The 18,650-nt window shown below is 42.5% G+C and overlaps 1 protein-coding gene across 1 annotated transcript in view; it reads left to right on the plus strand.

Moving 5' to 3' along the window:
- csmd3b (CUB and Sushi multiple domains 3b) overlaps positions 1-18,650 on the plus strand; it is a 317,162-nt gene that overhangs the window by 266,589 nt on the left and 31,923 nt on the right. Inside the window, exons 40-54 of the mRNA XM_062410450.1 lie at positions 122-240; positions 785-854; positions 1,347-1,463; positions 1,708-1,917; positions 2,486-2,674; positions 3,395-3,572; positions 6,280-6,425; positions 10,463-10,543; positions 11,169-11,282; positions 11,384-11,572; positions 11,763-11,909; positions 13,524-13,712; positions 15,360-15,545; positions 16,393-16,587; positions 17,885-18,058. Coding sequence (XP_062266434.1) covers positions 122-240; positions 785-854; positions 1,347-1,463; positions 1,708-1,917; positions 2,486-2,674; positions 3,395-3,572; positions 6,280-6,425; positions 10,463-10,543; positions 11,169-11,282; positions 11,384-11,572; positions 11,763-11,909; positions 13,524-13,712; positions 15,360-15,545; positions 16,393-16,587; positions 17,885-18,058 — 2,304 coding nt within the window. The remainder of the gene's footprint in view (positions 1-121; positions 241-784; positions 855-1,346; positions 1,464-1,707; positions 1,918-2,485; positions 2,675-3,394; positions 3,573-6,279; positions 6,426-10,462; positions 10,544-11,168; positions 11,283-11,383; positions 11,573-11,762; positions 11,910-13,523; positions 13,713-15,359; positions 15,546-16,392; positions 16,588-17,884; positions 18,059-18,650) is intronic.

An 18,650-nucleotide genomic window follows, 5' to 3' on the forward strand; every position in this document is an offset into this window, starting at 1 on the left:
ATACCTCTCACCTCCCCATCCTCTTCCAAATATACATTTTTGTAAATATAGGGGCAATAGATCCCTTTCACCTAAATCTTAACTAAAGCCTGTATAACGATGTCATTTTTTATACTTTCAGCTATTGGGCTGGAGTCGTGCCCAGAGCCTCAGACTCCGAACTACGGAATTAGACAAGGAGACAGATTCATGGTCGGAGATGTTGTGCAGTTTTCGTGTGAACAAGGATACTCTCTTCAGGTATGAATACAACCTCCTGCATATATATTTTTAGTTTGCATACTGTTTGTCCTTCACTACACATTCAAACTGGGGAACCGGAGGACAGCAGTTTCGAGTTGCAGTGTAATGCAGAGCGGCTGCCAGCGATGTGTGTGAAATCATTAAAGGCTGCTCGGCGTCTCTGATGTGCTGCCGTTCACTCGTTCTTCTGTCCCCTGGCTCCGCAAACCAAGAACTATTTAATCTGCGAATCAGAGGGAAACCCCATTCTCAGGTGGTTTTTCCCGGGCTCATGCTAAACACACAGCTCGTGTGTGGTTTGCACAACTCGTGCATTATGTATCTCTCTGTTGTGGTCCGCCCCGATGTTTGTGTAGCGCACTGTACAGCTCTAATGAAGGTTTGCCTTTGGTCATGTTTAATGTGCAGCTCAACGGTGTGACTGTTACACAATCTCGCTGTGATGGCGATATTATTGCCGAGGAGATAACACAGACTTAATTATCTGCTCATCTGTGGTGATTTCCCAACGGGTGATTGATCCTTTTTTTTTCATTTCTAGGGCAACGCACATATTACCTGCATGCCTGGTCCTGTTAGAAGATGGAACTACCCTGTACCACTTTGTCTCGGTAGGTGTCGTTCTCCACAACATATATGCACACACTCTGGATACACAAAGACCTGTGCAGATTTTCTGTGCTGCAGAAGTGACTGTGTCTCCGAGCTGTTTGATCAATTCACTGTTCTGCGATGAGCTGATTATTTAGTATGCTGTGCAATGAGGCTTTTAAACTGATGCAAAGTTAATTCAGACTCTGCCACAAACATGCACGGTGTTGCCGATGCATCAGAATACAAACAGGGGGAAACAAGCGCCCCAGACACATTTACACTCGCACAGTGCTAATTTATTCAATGAGTTTTCTTTTATTAACGACTCAGAATGTTAATATAATGTTGAAAATTGTGCAAAGTGTCAGGTTCGAAAGCAATGTCCTAAAAAAGAGAGGTGAAGCGAGTGTGCTGCGCTCGGTGAGGTCACCCTCCTGCTTCTGATGCTCGGCTTTCAACACCCAACCACCTTTTCTTCTTCTTCTCTGTGTGTGTGTGCGTGACTCCAGCCCAGTGCGGTGGGTCCATGACAGATGTAAGTGGAGTGATTCTAAGTCCCGGTTACCCAGGCAACTACCCCAGTGGATTAGACTGCACATGGACAGTCAACTTACCTGTCGGCTTCGGTAAGAAACACTGTCAACTTTGGACTTGAGCATGAAATATGTGCACTTCTTTTTTTCTGTGCGGTCGAGCATCTGTTTTTTCTCTCTCTGTGTCTGTCTCCACTTCTGTGTATCTATGTTATTTACAGACTGGCTTATTCAGTTGCTCGCTCATTCATTGGATTAATATCCTTGGCCTTTATCCGTGCTTTTCAATTTGTTACCTACAGTAAATGTCATGAGTTGTGCATTTTTTTTCTCCCAGGCATCCATCTCCAGTTCCTGAACTTCTCCACCGAAGCGATCCACGATTACTTGGAGATCCGCAGTGGAACGCTGGAGACGGGCTCGGTCATCGACAGGTTCAGCGGCCCGGTGATCCCCAAAGCTCTGTTCAGCACCACCCACCAGACCAGCTTCTTCTTCCACAGCGACTACTCACAGAACAAGCCGGGCTTCCATATCACATATCAAGGTGCATGTTTGTCTTTGACAAGTTCCTCTGCAACATCTTGTTTCCACTGATTCTCCAGGCAAAGAAGAACAAGAGCTGACAGGTTCTGAGTCAGCTGAAAACAGCAGCTCCTGCCAATGTGCTCATAAGATTTATACAATTTCATTTCTCAGGAACGACAAATCAAATTAAAGCAAAAGTATCAGACAACAATATAATAAAAATGTTTTGCACTTTGCAAAAATTACCGAGCTCATGCAGGTTCCAATGATTTCAGCGACTAGATGAGTGTCATATTTATTCACTGAGGCAAATAGAAAAGGGTTTAAAGCCCTCTTACATTAATTGTGACAAATTTGACAAATTAGCCTCAATTTGTTACTGGTATTTCCATTAATGGGGAAATTACAGTGGTGGATGAATAGTGGCTCTTATCTGATGACAGCAGCACAGCCACAGTGTTTTAAAAAAAGGGAAAATGTCAATACAAGCAGTGTTATTATATTAATGGATGTTATCGCTACCAATGGTTGTCTTTCCCAGCTTTTCTTGAGTCATCCTCTTTGTGTTCGGTTTCTCGTCCCTCCAGCCTATCAGCTCCAGAGCTGCCCGGACCCCCGGCCTTTTCGAAACGGCATCGTGATCGGCACGGACTTCAGTGTGGGGATGACGGTGTCGTTTGAATGTCTGCCCGGCTACTCTCTGATCGGAGATGCTTCGCTCACGTGTTTACACGGAATCAGCAGGAACTGGAACCACCCGCTGCCACGATGTGAAGGTGAGTCGTGGCCCCTCTGTGAACCTTATGGCGGTTACATGCATTCTATAGTAGTTTGCTTTAATGGGAGATACTTCATATTTTTACACTTGGGAGTGAAGTGTAGGGAATGACCCTTTAATGTGCACTTAATGCTTCCTGAAAGCACAACATAGTGCTCAGTGCAGACAGCGTACAACCAGGTCAAATTGATTGTTGCACTTTGAGTAAAGTAGAAAGATTGTGTAGCTCAACACTTCATAAAAAGGAATCAATAGGAGAAAGTTCCTCTCCACAAAAAGTGTGTATGAAATAAATCTGGAGATCATTACAGAGTTGTCAGAAGTGTTGTTATTTTGTATTTCCAGATAACTGTGGAGGTGAAAGCCCATCATGAAATTATGTTATTTTAACTTTATGACCAGTAACTGCACATTATTCCAAGTAATATACATTTTGAATTGTAAATTTATTAAAGGACCCTCAGTTTATATAATTGTAAATATGAAGTGTTATATCTCTCAGCAGTGGTGAAATTACATCAGTGCATGGCGACCCTCCCCCAGAATACTTGAGCTGCAGAAGTGAAATAAAACTGTAATGACAGTTTATTAAAAGTATTAAGGTGTTATTACAAGACTGATTGCCACGTCATGCAGACAATTACCCAAGCGTCAAAAAGTTAATACTAATTCACCAGTAATTTATTAAAGGTAATTCTGTTAACGTTGTGTCTCGCAGCTCTCTGTGGTGGGAACATCACGTCATTAAATGGAACCATTTACTCTCCCGGTCACCCGGAGGAATACCCCAACTTCCAGGACTGCGTGTGGAGCGTGAGGGTTCCGCCCGGACACGGGATCTACATCAACTTCACCGTGCTGAGCACCGAGCCAATATACGACTACATCACCGTGTGGTGGGTGTCGGTTGTTTATTTCACCGAGTTCATCCTCGTTATGTCGCCACTTCTCACCGATCTCTGCATCTCCTTCTGCTTCGTTAAGGTTTATTTCAGCAAACAAGTTTATTTTTTATTAGCCTGCCATTTAATCGCCATTTAATTTGTTCCTCCATATTTGGAAAACGTCTGTCACCCACACACACACACACACACACACACACACACACACACTTTGCCTCTCTCCCAGGGCTTCATGCTCTTTAACATCTTTTCAGAGCTGCCCACTAATTGGTGAATTCCTGCAAGGGTTTATATATGACTGCAGACAATTCTCCTTGGATTTAAAGTTGGTTCCTCTGACATGATTTGCTTCTTGTCAGGTTTGTTCTTTCTTCCCGTCTTTCTTTTCCCACCAATTCTCACTAAGCCTCATATGTCATATACAATCCCCCCCCACCCCTCCCCCAAGCGCCCAACCCTTGACTTTTGTCTTCATTATTCTTCCTGAGGGGAGTTGGCCATTGGCAACAGCAGACATTTTGTCAATGCAGGTGTTTAAATGGTGCTTAGATTGCATGTTTCATAGTGATCTGCAGGTACGAGGGGGCAGCAGAACCGTAAATAGACCGTACAGGCCGTTTCTATACGGTCACTGTATTTCTGCTGCTTCTCTATAGCGAAAGCATGTTTCCCATTAATAGACGGCAGGGTGCAATGTCATCTGGCAGACCGGACCGCCGACTGACACACCGAAGGACCAATTGTCTGTCTCACATTTTCCAGCTTGTTATAATGTTCACCTTCAAGATTTCCAGGTTTCACAAATGATAAGAAAAATATACAGAGAAAGTCTGGTAGAGCAATGTTCGTTACATGGATGACTTAAAAGTGATGTCCACCGAAAGTTTTATTTAATATCCTAATCAACAATCCCATCGAGTCACAACATCTTCCACTGTTTGTCCAAGTTTCCACTTAAGTCTAGTTCCCCAGTCTAGTTGTGAATAAACTTGGCCACAAGGATATTCAGATTTAGTTGCAGAGACGCGGGTCTTGGCTCAATCTGACCTTTCAGGACCCAGTTAAGTATCATCACCGTCAACAGTCTGAATATTCAGATGCAACTGTCTGACTACAGCCTCCATCAATTATGGGACATAAAGTTAATTGTCGTGCCGGTTATTATGCAAAATACTTTTGGGTCATTCTCTATGAACTAACAGCAGAAAACTGCTTCACATAGAGCTGATTTGATTGCACTGTAAATACATTGCTAAATCCGAGTCACATTCCCTTTATATGTACACATATTCTGAAATGTCATGTTTTGTCCGATTTGTCCGTCAAAATCCTTCAAAATCTGAACTTGACATAAGAGCGATGAGGTTTATTTAATATATAGATCTATAAAGTGTATAGCTGTTCCCAAAACTGCCAGAAAAACATCCATTCTGCCTTTCTCATGTCAAACAACACAACATTGTTGAGCCATGTGCTGTCCACCCACGGCCAATTCTGTGAATCCGTGAATTGGTCCCACAGCAGGTCCCTGACCCAGCTGTCAGCTGGGAGCAAAAAGAAAAGTAGACAAACAGCTGAACTCACACAAAGCAAAGACAGCAACACATTTAAAAACTCACAACCTCGCTGCCACCACACTGGCTCCCTGTGGGGAGCACAGTGTCCGTGGTAAAGGTGTGATTTTCACAGCGGTCTCCTCCGTCCGGAGCCAGTCAGTCTGACAGTCAGTTAGTCGGCTAATTGGTCTCATACTGGGAGCCGTAGTACAGGAGTTCATGGTAAGAATTACCATACATGTCACCAATGTTACCACACACAGGAAGGCCTTTTCTGTCTGTGTGTGTGTGGGATGCGATAATGCCCTCATAATTGTAATTGAGCGTGAGCAGCAATCAGGGGTGGAAAAGCCTCGAATGCAACGACTCCGAGCCGCCCAATCATCGGCGAGGATAATTCCTTGCATAACCTGACAGGTATAATTGGCCTCATTTAAAAACACTTAACAGCAGGAAATAATCATTTCATCTAACTTGCTGATGACACTTTTTAATCACCGATAATGAGCCCTCTATTGGTTAGTTCCCAGTCTGACAGCTGGTGGTGTTGTCATTAAAGGTGAAATATGCTCACGACACTTCACCGGGAGCCCGACCTGCCATTTGATGGATAACTTACTGTCGGTGGTGTGTGGTAATTGTGCAACTTTTCATGAAGCCGATATTATTTTGACGGAAATGAAGCCAAAGGTCCAAGTCAAATTTTGATCCTGGATTTGTATTTGTTTCTCTTTTGATCTGATGCAGTTAAATCAATATTCATCTATCAGGAGATGCTGCAGGTATTTTGTGAGTTCACTACAATGTGGATTTGTGGATGTTTCGTATCTAAATGAGCTTTGTGATATTGTTTAGATGGTTCCGAGAAGGAAGATGAGCCCACATTCACGCACAATAACACTGGTGCACTAACACTGTGTCACACAAAGTTAAAACCCATTCACAGTCAATGGAGCAGCTCCAGGTCTTTGTTTCTTCCCTCGGAGAAACCGTTTCCTAATCACAAATCACCTTTTAAACAGGCGACTGCTGAATTCTCTTTCCCCATTGTTCAATAAAGAAATATCAGGTCCCTTCCTTAGTGGGTATCTAATCTACGAGTGCACCTTTTTGTGACATGAATCTTCTGTATTGTTTTTCCGCAGGGACGGTCCAGACCAGTCCTCTCCTCAGATCGGCCAGTTCAGTGGGAACACAGCTTTGGAGTCGGTCTACTCCACCTCCAACATCATCCTCATCAAGTTCCACTCGGACTTCTCTGGAGCTGGCTTCTTTGTCTTAAGCTACCACGGTAAGACCTTAACCACATTGTGAATCTGTAACAAATACCAGTGTCATTAGCCATTTTATCTGTAGCTGATTTTTTTCATCCTGAGACAAATTGGTGAAACCAGTAGGCAAATTGTTCATTTTGAATCGTGCCTGCCTGCTGAGGACAGTAAAATCTTTATGGGCAGCCAGCGACGCGGGCAGGTTTTCTTCCAGTGCTGCTGATGGACAGTCTGACTGTGACAGTGTGTGTGGAAGAGAGAGGGAGAGCAAGTGCACTGTCCCCCCTGTTCGTTTTTGGATGCCATTTGGTTTCATCCATTCCGTTAGCAGCATTAGCTTTGGATGCTCACCTGCTCAGATAAATTCTCCATCTGTGCACCTGCAGCCCTCGCTCTCATATGGAATGGGATGGTGGTGACAGGTTGTCTAGGGTCACTTTGGTTCGTTCCCCATACAAATCGCTTGCTGGTTAAAACTCTGTCGCTGTGATAAGTTGTAGCTGCAGTGATGGCTGAGTTTCGACTTGTCCTCCTTATCTTCCATCTCCTTCTTTTCACACACTCTGACGTTTTTTAATTCTTTATCACAACCAAACCACACTAATAATATTTTAGTCCCATTAGAGCTTTTGATAGCTTTCACATCATGAAGTAAACTGGTATTTGCAGGGATGTAGATCAATTCCTCTGTGGATTAACAGACCACGTATGAAATCAAGATCTCCCTTTCAAAACCTTGTTCTTTGAGCTTATTTTTGACAAAGCCTGGACCTCCAATTGAGTCACAAGACACTTGAGCACAGGTTTTCATATGTGAGTCACTCCCCTGTGGCATTGAAGCCTTTTTTTCAGAATCATGTCCTTGGTGACAGAGCGAATAGACAAGTGTTTTTGTCCAATAATAATGCTTGACATCATTGATAGATGTAAGCTCAATAAAACGCTGCAGGTATAAAATGGCCATTGCCAACCAAACCAAGGCTGCGTGTGATGAATATGATGCCGTGGTGGGAAGATACAGTGGAATTTGACAGAGTTGTTTTCTTTTAAATAAAATCGAGAATGGCTGTTGTTTTGAAGACCTTCTGAAATGATCGCTATGTTAGATGACTTGGACAAAGAACAACTGATTGGAAGTTTGACAATCAATCACTTATCATCCCATACACTATAAGTGATCGGGGGTTCTGACCTACTCGTCTCGTGAAGAAAGGAAAGTAACGTTTCTAAAGTGGTTAGTTGAAAAGGAACTTAATTTTAATTTTAAGTTCATCATTTCAACTTCACCTGTGTAGAAATATCCCCGGTGTTTTCTCATCCTTGGTTATAACCTCCTTTTGTTCTCGGGAATTTAGTAATCAGATTCAAATGAAATACGTTTATTACCTTAATTTGAAGCCATTGACAAAAAAAACGCAGCACAACTTAATGAAGAACAAACTTTTAAATTGTGTTTTAATTGCTGCTGGAGTCACGCAAGTAATACATTCATTCACTGGGGTTTGTTCATTAGTGAGTCTCTCCTTGTACAGAAGGTTTTTATGGTTCTGTTTCACACACACACACACACACACACACACACACACACACACACACACACACAGAGAGTCATCTCCCCTACTCAGAGTTTGGGAGATTGTATTTTTCTCTGCTCTGTCTCCGTGTCAAAACTGTCTGTGCCGTTCAGTTTTTCATTTCATTTCAATCTTTCGCTCTGGTCCTTCACTGCACTCACATTACTCTTTGTTTTCAACCACTGTTTAAGATGAAATCCTCCCCGATCGTCTTCCTTTCCCGTTTTGCCTGTCTGCCTGCAAACATCAATTTTTGAAATCGTTTTGGCTCCAATAATTATGTTTTTCCTTCTGTGATTTGACGGGAAGCTTTGAAGGCTGACATTACAACAATGCATACAATGGATTAGCTCAAATAATAGTTAGTTATTTGCATGGATATGAGAAACCCTAAGATACAGGGTAGCATGTAACATTTAATCTTGTTATTTTTTATTTTTCAAACATTCAAATGTAGCGTCTCTTAAAGTAAATTTTATCCATTTAGTGCCAGATCATAACATATATTATCTCATGACTTTAACATAGGACAGTCAGGACCATTGAAATTATACAGCAAACCAACAGTTTAAGTATTAAGGATCATTATCTTACAGAGTAGGAATGGGAGGCTCAACTGGAAATGTCATGAAATTGACCCAATATTATTTAAACTCTTAACTCTGTACTTCAATTTCAAGTGTTTTATAAACACTGAGGAAATAGCTTATTGCTAGCCGAAAATGCTTATGCTTTGGGGATTGCAGGATTTCCTCAGACAGTAAAGTAAATAATAATTATATTACTCATCCCTGTCAGAATTCAGGTTCATTGTCTTTTGACAGAATGGGTTCTAATGAGTCTCACTGTCAAAGGGTATCTCTCTCTCTCTCTCTCTCTCTCTCTCTCTCTCTCTCTCTCTCTCTCTCTCTCTCTCTCTCTCTCTCTCTCTCTCTCTCTCTGTCCTTTACTGTGAATTCAAACATGCATTCCCCTCCGCCTTTTCCTCCAAGAAGTTTCCATTTGCTACTTTTCCAACAATTTCTATTCTCTGCTCGTAAGTGCGGATGTCAGGTTCTATTTTTTTATTTTTCAGCAGGCTTCCTCTTTTTCAGACAGATGACACGTTGTTAATGAACTTCTGTTTGCAGGTTTTAACTGTCAGCTGTCACACTCGCACAGGAAGTGCACCAGCTGATGGATCCTAGTATATTTTCAGTTTCTGCTTTATTGGGGGACGCACAGCACAGAGGGACACAGAGAGAGATGGAGAAGGGGGAGACGGGTTGGCATGCGCGCCAGTGGTCGTTAGCTTTGTTTTGTCAATTCAATTTGATTAGATGATAAAAACAAGAAGAGAAAGGCAATAGTCAGGGTTGTGTGAGCAGGTCCTGTTCCCCTAATTTGTTATCTAGAAAAGATACAAAAAGTCTAAGTTAACGAATGCAGGAATAAATAAGCAGCGCTCCTGATAGATTTTCCTGGCGAGGGAACACATTTTCTATTTATTTACGTTTCTTCCTCGGCGTCCTTTCGTGACGCAGCAGAAATTCAGAAGCACTTTGTCTCCGAGACAGATGCTAAAGTGCAGTTTTGGTTGGAAATGCCAAATATACCCCAGCGGAAGCATCAGTCCTCCGTTCGGGGAATGTTTATCAATGCCGCCGTCCTTCTATTTATTTATGTCTGGGTCGCGGCTCTGAATGCCAGAACCTCCCGCGCAGGGACGAGGCCCCGGCCGCGGCTGATGGTGTTGTCGTGGACATGGAGACGACGAAAGACGATGATGTGACGTGCATGTGGAAGTAGCTATAAGAGGAGAAGAAGAAGAAAAAATGCTCTCGGAGCTTAGTGAGATCAATGACTGCTCACAGTGATCCTCTCACACACTCAGGCATACTGGCACACATACACACACAAACACACACACACACACACACACACACACACACACACACAGACACACAGGGCTTTGATATGCATGAGAGCAGCAGATACTATTGGCAGGTCTCATTTTCATAGTCAATTTCATCCTGACTTACAGCCCTCAGCCCTCTCGGTCTCTGCCTCCCTCTCTCCATCTGTGTTTTCTCCCTCTTTCTCTTACTCTGTTAGGGAGTGATCTATGGTCATGCAGTCATATTGATTGCAGCCTTCAGCTCAGTAGCTGTGAAGCCACTTGCTCTTTATGATTCAAGGCAGGCCTGTGTCTGCGCCGCGCGCGTCTATTTGGCGATCCCCACGGTTTGGGGACCTGGACAGCCTGAACTTTAAAAAGTGAAGTTAAACTGATGCAACCGAGATTAAATCAAATAAGCAGACAACAGGTTGTGTCGTTATTTGAGTTGCGGGAGGATTTCTCAATGCAGCACGACCAGAAACTTTGATTTAAGACGTCCACAGCGGCAACAAAGAAAACATCAGACATCCCAGTTTAAGCTGATCAAACATGTTTCTTTTTTCACATCTAAATCGTCCCTCCCTCTGTCCTCTCTCCTCCTCAGCCTACCAATTAAGGGTTTGTCAGCCTCCTCCAGAAGTGGCCAGCGCTGACGTACTGATGGAGGACGGGGAGCTGGAGATAGGTGAGCTGCCTGTCAGACACGTCACTTTGATGGAGGATGCAGACCTTTCAGTTGCCCATAGGATAAAATAATTACCACGAAGATCGAGACTCGCTGGGGCTGTGTAATATTTTTGTATGAGGAAAACTGTATAAAGAAGTGGAGGAAGTACTTTTGACACTACAGTACCCCTAATGCATGTCTATGTTCTCATATTCTCGATATGAGTCATGAATTACTAAGAAAGACCCACTGGATGTGATATATGATTATATATTAAATTATGAATATAATTATATTATTACTACTGTATTCTATTTGATCAAGGTGAAACTGTCTTTAATCTAAGAAGCTGAATAAAATTTAAGAAGCTGTCGGGGAGTTTAATTTATATCAGTGAAAGTTGATTGGGTTTTCTATGTCAACTCTTAATTTGTAAAACTGTCTAAAAGGTGTAGTGGAGTACGAAGTACACTAAGTCCCTCAGACATAAAGTGGAGGAGAAAAATGGCAAATTGAAATAACTCAAGTATAAGTACATCAACTTTGTACTTTAGTACAGTGCATGAGTAATTGTAGACGATACATTTCATTATTAGCCTTTCTCTCCAAACACTTTCCTCATGCAATGCTTCTGTCCCTCCAGGTGACATCATCAGGTACCGATGCCAGCCTGGCTTCTCATTGGTCGGCAGCGAGATTCTCACCTGTCGCCTTGGAGAGAGACTGCAGATGGATGCCCCTCCTCCAACATGCCAAGGTGTGTGTGTGTGCCAACACAGCAGCAGAAAGGGTATCTGATGCCATAATAAGGAAATTATGTATAAATTTGAATTAACCTTTTCATTACCATGTCCACAGTCCAATGCCCGGCACACGACGTGAGGTACGACTCATCAGGTGTCATCCTGAGCCCCGGTTGGCCAGAAAGTTACCCCAATCTCCAAATGTGTTCGTGGAGCATCACAGTAGAGAAAGGATACAACGTCACCATCACCTTCGAGAGCTTCCACACGGAGAGAGAGTTCGATGTGCTGGAGATATTTGATGGTAAAACACACACACACATACGATCCATGTTGACCACCATGGGAAAAAACCAGACATACAGTTAAATATAGACTTCTAATTCCAGCACCAGCACAAAATGAATTGCAGTTTCTTTTGAGTGTCTTACCTTCTGTGTGTTTTCTTCCTCCCCACATTCTCCTCTTTCACCTTTTCTCTCTCTCTCTCTCAGGCTCCACACCGAACAGTCCCACTCTGGCCACGCTGAGCGGCGACCTGCCCACACCCTTCAACCTCACCACCTCCGGCCACCAGTTCCTGGTCCGCTGGTCCTCAGACCACGGCACGAACAAGAAAGGCTTCAAAATGCGCTATGTTGGTGAGTACCAAAGTATGTATCCCAACTTTACTTTTACTACTACTTCATACTATTGTTGTAATGCATGGCTGCTAGGACAGACTTAGACAGACAGAAGTACATATAAAAAAGACTCAATTGATCAATTGAGCCAAAGTTTGTATCATAATTTGTTAAACGTAATGACAAGCAAGAGAAAGTTTTGCCAAGAAATCGCACGATATACAAATAAGCTGGTTTAAATCTTCGGCATTATCTTCTTCCTCACTTCTGTCTGTCTAAAGCACATGACCAGAATGCATTATGGGTTTACTTCCATTCACACGAGGAAACCTGGACGAGCACAGATGTTGTTTTACAGAGCTTTGCATTCAGTCGTGCACCTGCTGAGTCTAACTTTAGACGGTTGGACATTAAGCACCGTGGGTAATGGGAGCTGAGTACTTTATTCAAGGACACTTTATGACAGTTGCAGGGGCGGAGACGCTATCAGCTGTTGACTTTGCGTATTCACTTCATAGTCTCCACTCAGGAGGCTGCCTCTTTAACCTTTAACAGACACATTGTTCTGTGTGATAAATGGTATATTGAATAATAACAACAACAAAAAAACAGCTTCCCGGGATGCTCACGCTCAGTAACCTTCGTCTGTAGCTCTGGTTAATGTGGGCATCTGGGAGGATTGAGCAACATATGCTGTGCGCCTACTAATAAGAGGGTTCAACTTCCACATTGCACAATTAGGTTCTTATACCATAGTGTACTTCTCTCATTATTAAGACATTCGGAATATCTTGGAATGTCTTTTTTTTTGTTTATTTGACAAGAAACGTAATATATTATTATATAATATGAGATACTGACATTTCTGTGGTTGGACCTTTAGCTACTGACGCAGATACAGAGTCAGACAGAGTTTGCGGTTTGCCAATGAAACATACAACTGACTGATTACAATATTAATTTGCTTGCTTCAGTACCAGCACTTTTCCTTTGCCATTATTGTCTGAAGTAAAGGATGAATGTTTTATACGTGAAAGAATATTTCATAAAATTGCTTAAAGCAGCTCATGACTTCTCTGGCATTTTTGACAGCGACTGTAACTCCTTGATTGTTTGATAAAAACATTTTTTGAAATACTTTAAATGTGACGTAAAGTAAAATCACCATAATGAATAATCATTAATATTTCTAGTTTAGCCGTTATTGTACATGGTGTGATAATACAAGTGAATAGTTAAAAATATACAATAAAAATATTATTATTGTCTTTAAAATCTATATTTTATACAAAAAAACGACACATGTGCCATTAATCCACTCAGCTTTGCCTTCAGTTGTGTTTTATATGCAGTCGTGACTTGTGTTGGGAAGGTGTCGTCTGCAGTATCACGACACCAGACTTCAATGTTCCTAACACTTAAACCTTGTAGTAAGCGACTAATGATAATGTTTATATTGCACACCTGCATGCAGACATACGCTATAATCTCCAAGTTGGTGTGAAGGGACAATTTCCTGTCTCACTCTTTGGACAGATTTCTTCAGTTAGCGTCTCTGATGTCAAAGTGTCTGTGTGACATTACTTCAAATCTCTTCTTTTTTTTAATTTGTGTGCGTTTCCTCCCCTCCAGCCCTGTACTGCTCCACGCCCGACTCCCCCCTCCACGGCTCCATCTCCTCTCAGAGCGGCGGCCACATCAACAGCGTGGTGCGCTGGGCCTGTGACCGTGGATACCGTCTCATTGGCAACGCCACGGCGACCTGCCGACGCTCATCGCTCGGCAACCACGCGTGGGACTCTCCTGTCCCAGCGTGTCAAGGTGGGTCTGTTTGTGGAATTTGTGTTTACTGTATAGTGATGCATGCTTTTTTTTTAAATCGTATAAATTGGAATTATTTGTTTTATTATTAGAATTGGACTTTGGATTTGTTATTGATGATTTTTGTATTTTTATTATCTTTTATTATTTCTTGAAATGAGTCAAGTTGTTTTCTAATGGACTGAACTTTTCACGGATAGGCTACGTGTAACAGTGACTCGTTTTGCTCTGTGTGCACCAGTCCAAGGGCGAGGTACCAGATGACGGCAGCCATTATCGGCCATTTACTTAAAGGTTCAGTGTAAAGTAGAATGTAGTGACATCTAGTGGTGAAGTTGCCTTTTGCAGCTGAGTACACCTTACCTCACCCACCCCTTCCAAACATGAAGAGAACCTGTGGCAGCCTTCAGTTGTCATAAAAACTTAAAAAGTGTTTAAATTGTCCAGTTAGGGCTACTGCAAAAAACATCCTCAGCGAGTACCCACTCCTGATGTAAATATAAAGTATTTAAATATAAAGAACCAATCCAGTGTAAATAAAACAACAATTTGTTCATTTTGGATGAAACAAACTAGTGAAAACAACACCAGGATTATTTAATATTAAATTTCTGCCCCTTAATCCCTTTCACCTTGATCTTACACACTGGACCTTTAAATGCAATTCAAACTTAAGGTCACTGACAACAAATTGAATCACCAAAAAATAAATCCCACTTACATTTGTCTCCAGCTTGAGTCATAGCTAACGCAGCTAACAGGGATGGAACTGCCGAAAAACACCTCTGGTTTGCACGCCGACAGAAGAAAGTAGCTGATTTCTTCCTGCCTCATATATACATGAGAAAAAAAAAGATTCAGAATGAATTTGAAAAATAGTAGCACAGGAGAAGGTTCCTGGTGATGGTGTTGGTGGTGAGGTGAACAAGGCCAGTGTGAGTGTGTGGCAGAAAATAGACCCAAGTTTGTCCTCTCTATGAACTTTGAAAACCTTATTCCCGTCTAAGTATCAATTTATTCTTTTTTATTCCAGAGTTTCGACATATTTGAAAATTCAAGTCAGTGAAATATCAGAACCATTGTTTTGTAGAAAGGGTATAAACGTATAGAATTCATATCCCTTCGACAAATGAAATGAAACGAATGAATGATTTCTTTCCGTCTCTGTGCGTGTGTGTTTTCAGAATGTGTTACATTGAGCTCTGCAGAGACCTGATGGCGTTTCATGTTACACCTGCTCATGTCTAATCCCACACAGCAAATCTCCATGCGAGGACGCAGCTTGTAGCCGATAGAAAGTCAAATGAAGAACAAACAGCAGATTGGCGACACCCTGTAATTACACAGCTGCTCTAAAAAAGACGGGTCTATTTAAAAACACAGCGCAGCAGTATGTTCGGAGTCAAGCACGTTTTGTTAGACCCGGTTGGAGCTGGAGATCAAGCATCTCTTGATTGCATATTTTTAGTTTGATCAATTCAATGAATGAATATGTAAAATTAGTTTGCAAAGACACAGTAGATCCAGTGGCTTTGACTCTTCAGAGATATTTCAAACCCATCGAATCTGCCTCCCGGGACAGACGTGATGTGTCTACTGTCTTTTCTCATGTCGTCCTCTTTTAACTGCTGCGTGTTCTCCTCCTAGCGGTTTCGTGCGGGGCGCCCAAGTCTCCAACGAACGGCGGCACTTTAACGGCCGACTACTCCGTCGGAACGAGAGTCTCCTACTTCTGCAACGACGGGTACAGACTCTCCAGCAAGGAGCTGACGTCGGCCATCTGTCAGCCCGACGGAACGTGGAGCAACCACAATAAGATACCGCGGTGTTCTGGTGAGTAACACATGGAACAGTCGGACCACTAGAATATCAACAATCACCGATGCCAACTATGATCGTTTGAGACATTTGGGACGAACTGAACACATACGAGATCGAGAATGGCCCATTCCTCTGCCGAGGCCCAACAGTTAAATTCTGCACCGAACAAATCATATTCTGTTCTCATGAAGATACATATGAAGTGCTGATTCTGTAATGAATCCACATTATCTCAGCCACAGAGTGGTTACAGGTTTCTAGTACTATGTAACATCGTACAGCTGCTGAAAAAGTTTATTTAACCCACAATGAAACCGCTACTTAACATGTTAGATCCAGATTTTGATTTCCTCTTGTTTTTCATTAAGATTCATGAATTATTCCCTAGGAAATCAGTCAAAATGTCCAAAAACACAATATCCTGATCTGCAGCTAAATGTAATGGTTTTCTTTCTCGGCCTACGACCCGTCCCTCAACCAAGTTTCATTGAAATTTGTTGTGTGCTTGTTTGCGTAATCCTGCTGACAAACAAACAAATGAACAAACAAACCAAACTGTGCGAAAACCCGAACATCCTCACCAGAGGTAAATATATAAAATAATCACGTCCCACTCACTATGATGCATTTACTCGTTTGTAAGCAATCCCCGTTATGAGTCGTAGACATTTATGGCGGAGGCATCAGTATTTAAATTGAGTCATTATTATGCATCTGTGAGATATTTTACAGTGGCTTGGCCCCACTCTGAGCCGGCTGTTTACGCTCTCACACTATTTAAGATGGAAATTGTGTTTCTTTTTTTTTAAACGTAAGCTAATTTTGTTTCCTCCCCCCCCCCCCCCCTCCGTCCCTGCAGTGGTGGTATGTCCCAGCATCGGGTCGTTCTCTCTGGAGCACGGCCGCTGGAGGATCGTCAACGGCTCGCACTATGAATACAGGACGCGAATCGTGTTCACCTGCGACCCGGGGTACTACCGATTAGGCCCCGCCCACATCCAGTGCCTGCCCACTGGCGTGTGGAGCTGGAGGAACGAGAGACCACACTGCCAGGGTGAGTGACTGAGGCAGAGAAGGAACTAGAATGGCAAATCTGAGCACGTAGGCGTACAAACCATTACAATGCGACATGTTTGTCGGTTCAGACCCTTCACTTACTTTTATATAGGACAAATAAATCATCATGTTCTGATCTATTTTCTCTTGTACGACTATTCTCCTTTGGAACAGTGTGTTCTGCCTTATTCATTTGTTCTCTCTCACTCAGTGAGACGCTGCACACAGGGAAAGGTCAGAGTGAGGTTTCCCACTTCCACCACTTGTTTGCAGCGTTGGACCGTAATCCCCTTTTATCATCTGCAGTAGCCATGGCAACCAAGGTCGATGCAGATAGTTGCATAGATAACAACTGAGTGAAGCTCTGTAGAAATATGCACTCAGATGTTCTCAGAGACGGTGACAGGGACGGAGACAGGGTCAGAGGGCAAACTGTCCCGTCGTATTGTCAGGCAGAAGTCAGGAGAAGCTACATCAGGTTAGACGTGAGCATGAAGAGATTCTCAGGCGACAGTACAGCTCCACCTGTCAACATCTGTGCAGCTCGTCTTCATGATTTCCTGATTGCTGATGGAATATACTGTAAATTCTCCAGGTTGAAACACAAATCATTTCCTAAAGCCTTATTTATCTAGCTCAAAGATTTCCATCCCCATTATAACTACACAGTTGCCATTTCATGTATATAATATTGCTGATTATGTACTTATTGCTGAGGATATCCATATCCCTAACATTGATTATCTCAGCTCGGTTATAATCAAGGTTAAATATTCAATCCCTTTCTAACTCTCTGCCGAAAAAGGAAACGTGTGTATTTTCAAACTTTTCCATCAAAGTGCCCTCTGCCTATTTTTATATAATTTTATGCTCTTGTTAATGTTTTAAGTCTGCAAGCATGTGAAGAAGTGGAGAAATTACTAACCTCCGGAAGCCTGATGTTACCATTGTCATTTATAAACAGTTTGAATAACAGATAAGAGTCCGGAATAAGAATATATTTGTATTAATAATTAAGGGCCAAAACAGGTTGGCTGGAAAAGCATTTTTTTAAGAAATGTTCTGTTATTCTAAAGCTGTGTAGAGGTGTGTTAAATGATAATTGAATTTCTACTGATTAGATTTCATCTGATCACCTGAAAGAGTCGCCTTAAGGTTTAACTTTAATTCTCTTACATTTGGATTATGAATGTACAATATATAATATATTATATAGATATTTATATATATGATGTTATTCAAAGAATCCATTGGAGTGTTCATGCTCATTTTCTGCCTCTGCCTGTGTGTCTCAGTTATCTCCTGCGGCGAGCTGCCATCCCCGCCCAGCGGGAAGAAGATCGGCACTCAGACCTCATTCGGCGCCACGGCCATCTTTACCTGCGATGCTGGTTTCATGCTGGTGGGCTCGGCCGTCAGAGAGTGCCTGTCCTCTGGGCTCTGGAGTGGAACGGAAACCAGATGTTTAGGTGTGTAACTACTGGAACTGGAAATGTAGTCAAACGTGCAGAATAGACATGGTGTGGAGTCTCTGGACTTATTAGTACACACACACACTCACACACACGGGGGGGGGGGGGTTGAAACATGGGGTTTTATGAGTCCGTCTAATGAGATCTGGTCTCAAAAGTAGGTCTTTGCCCTACACCTCTCATCTGGCTGCACAGCTGCTTCCCTCTGGCCTTGTTCACCTCACCACCAACACCATCACCAGGAACCTTCTCCTGTGCTACTATTAAATTCATTCTGAATCTTTTTTTTTCTCATGTATATATGAGGCAGGGAGAGAAATCAGCTACTTTCTTCTGTCGGCGTGCAAACCAGAGGTAGCAGATGTTATGACATGGTGCTGTCACTTCTCCACGAAGCCTCAGAAGAAACAGCGTTTCCCAGAATACCTGACAGGGCTGAGGAAGGAGGGATATGAGCTGCAATTTATAAAGAGAGAGTTCAGTGTAACTTAACCCAGACTGATGAGGAGGCATGATCCTGTCAAAAAACTTGAATCAATCCAGTCCTAATGAACAGTATTAATGTTTATTCAAATCAAATTTGGCTTCA

The sequence above is a fragment of the Platichthys flesus genome, chromosome 17, assembly GCF_949316205.1.
Source record: "Platichthys flesus chromosome 17, fPlaFle2.1, whole genome shotgun sequence".
NCBI classification, from domain to species: domain Eukaryota; kingdom Metazoa; phylum Chordata; class Actinopteri; order Pleuronectiformes; family Pleuronectidae; genus Platichthys; species Platichthys flesus.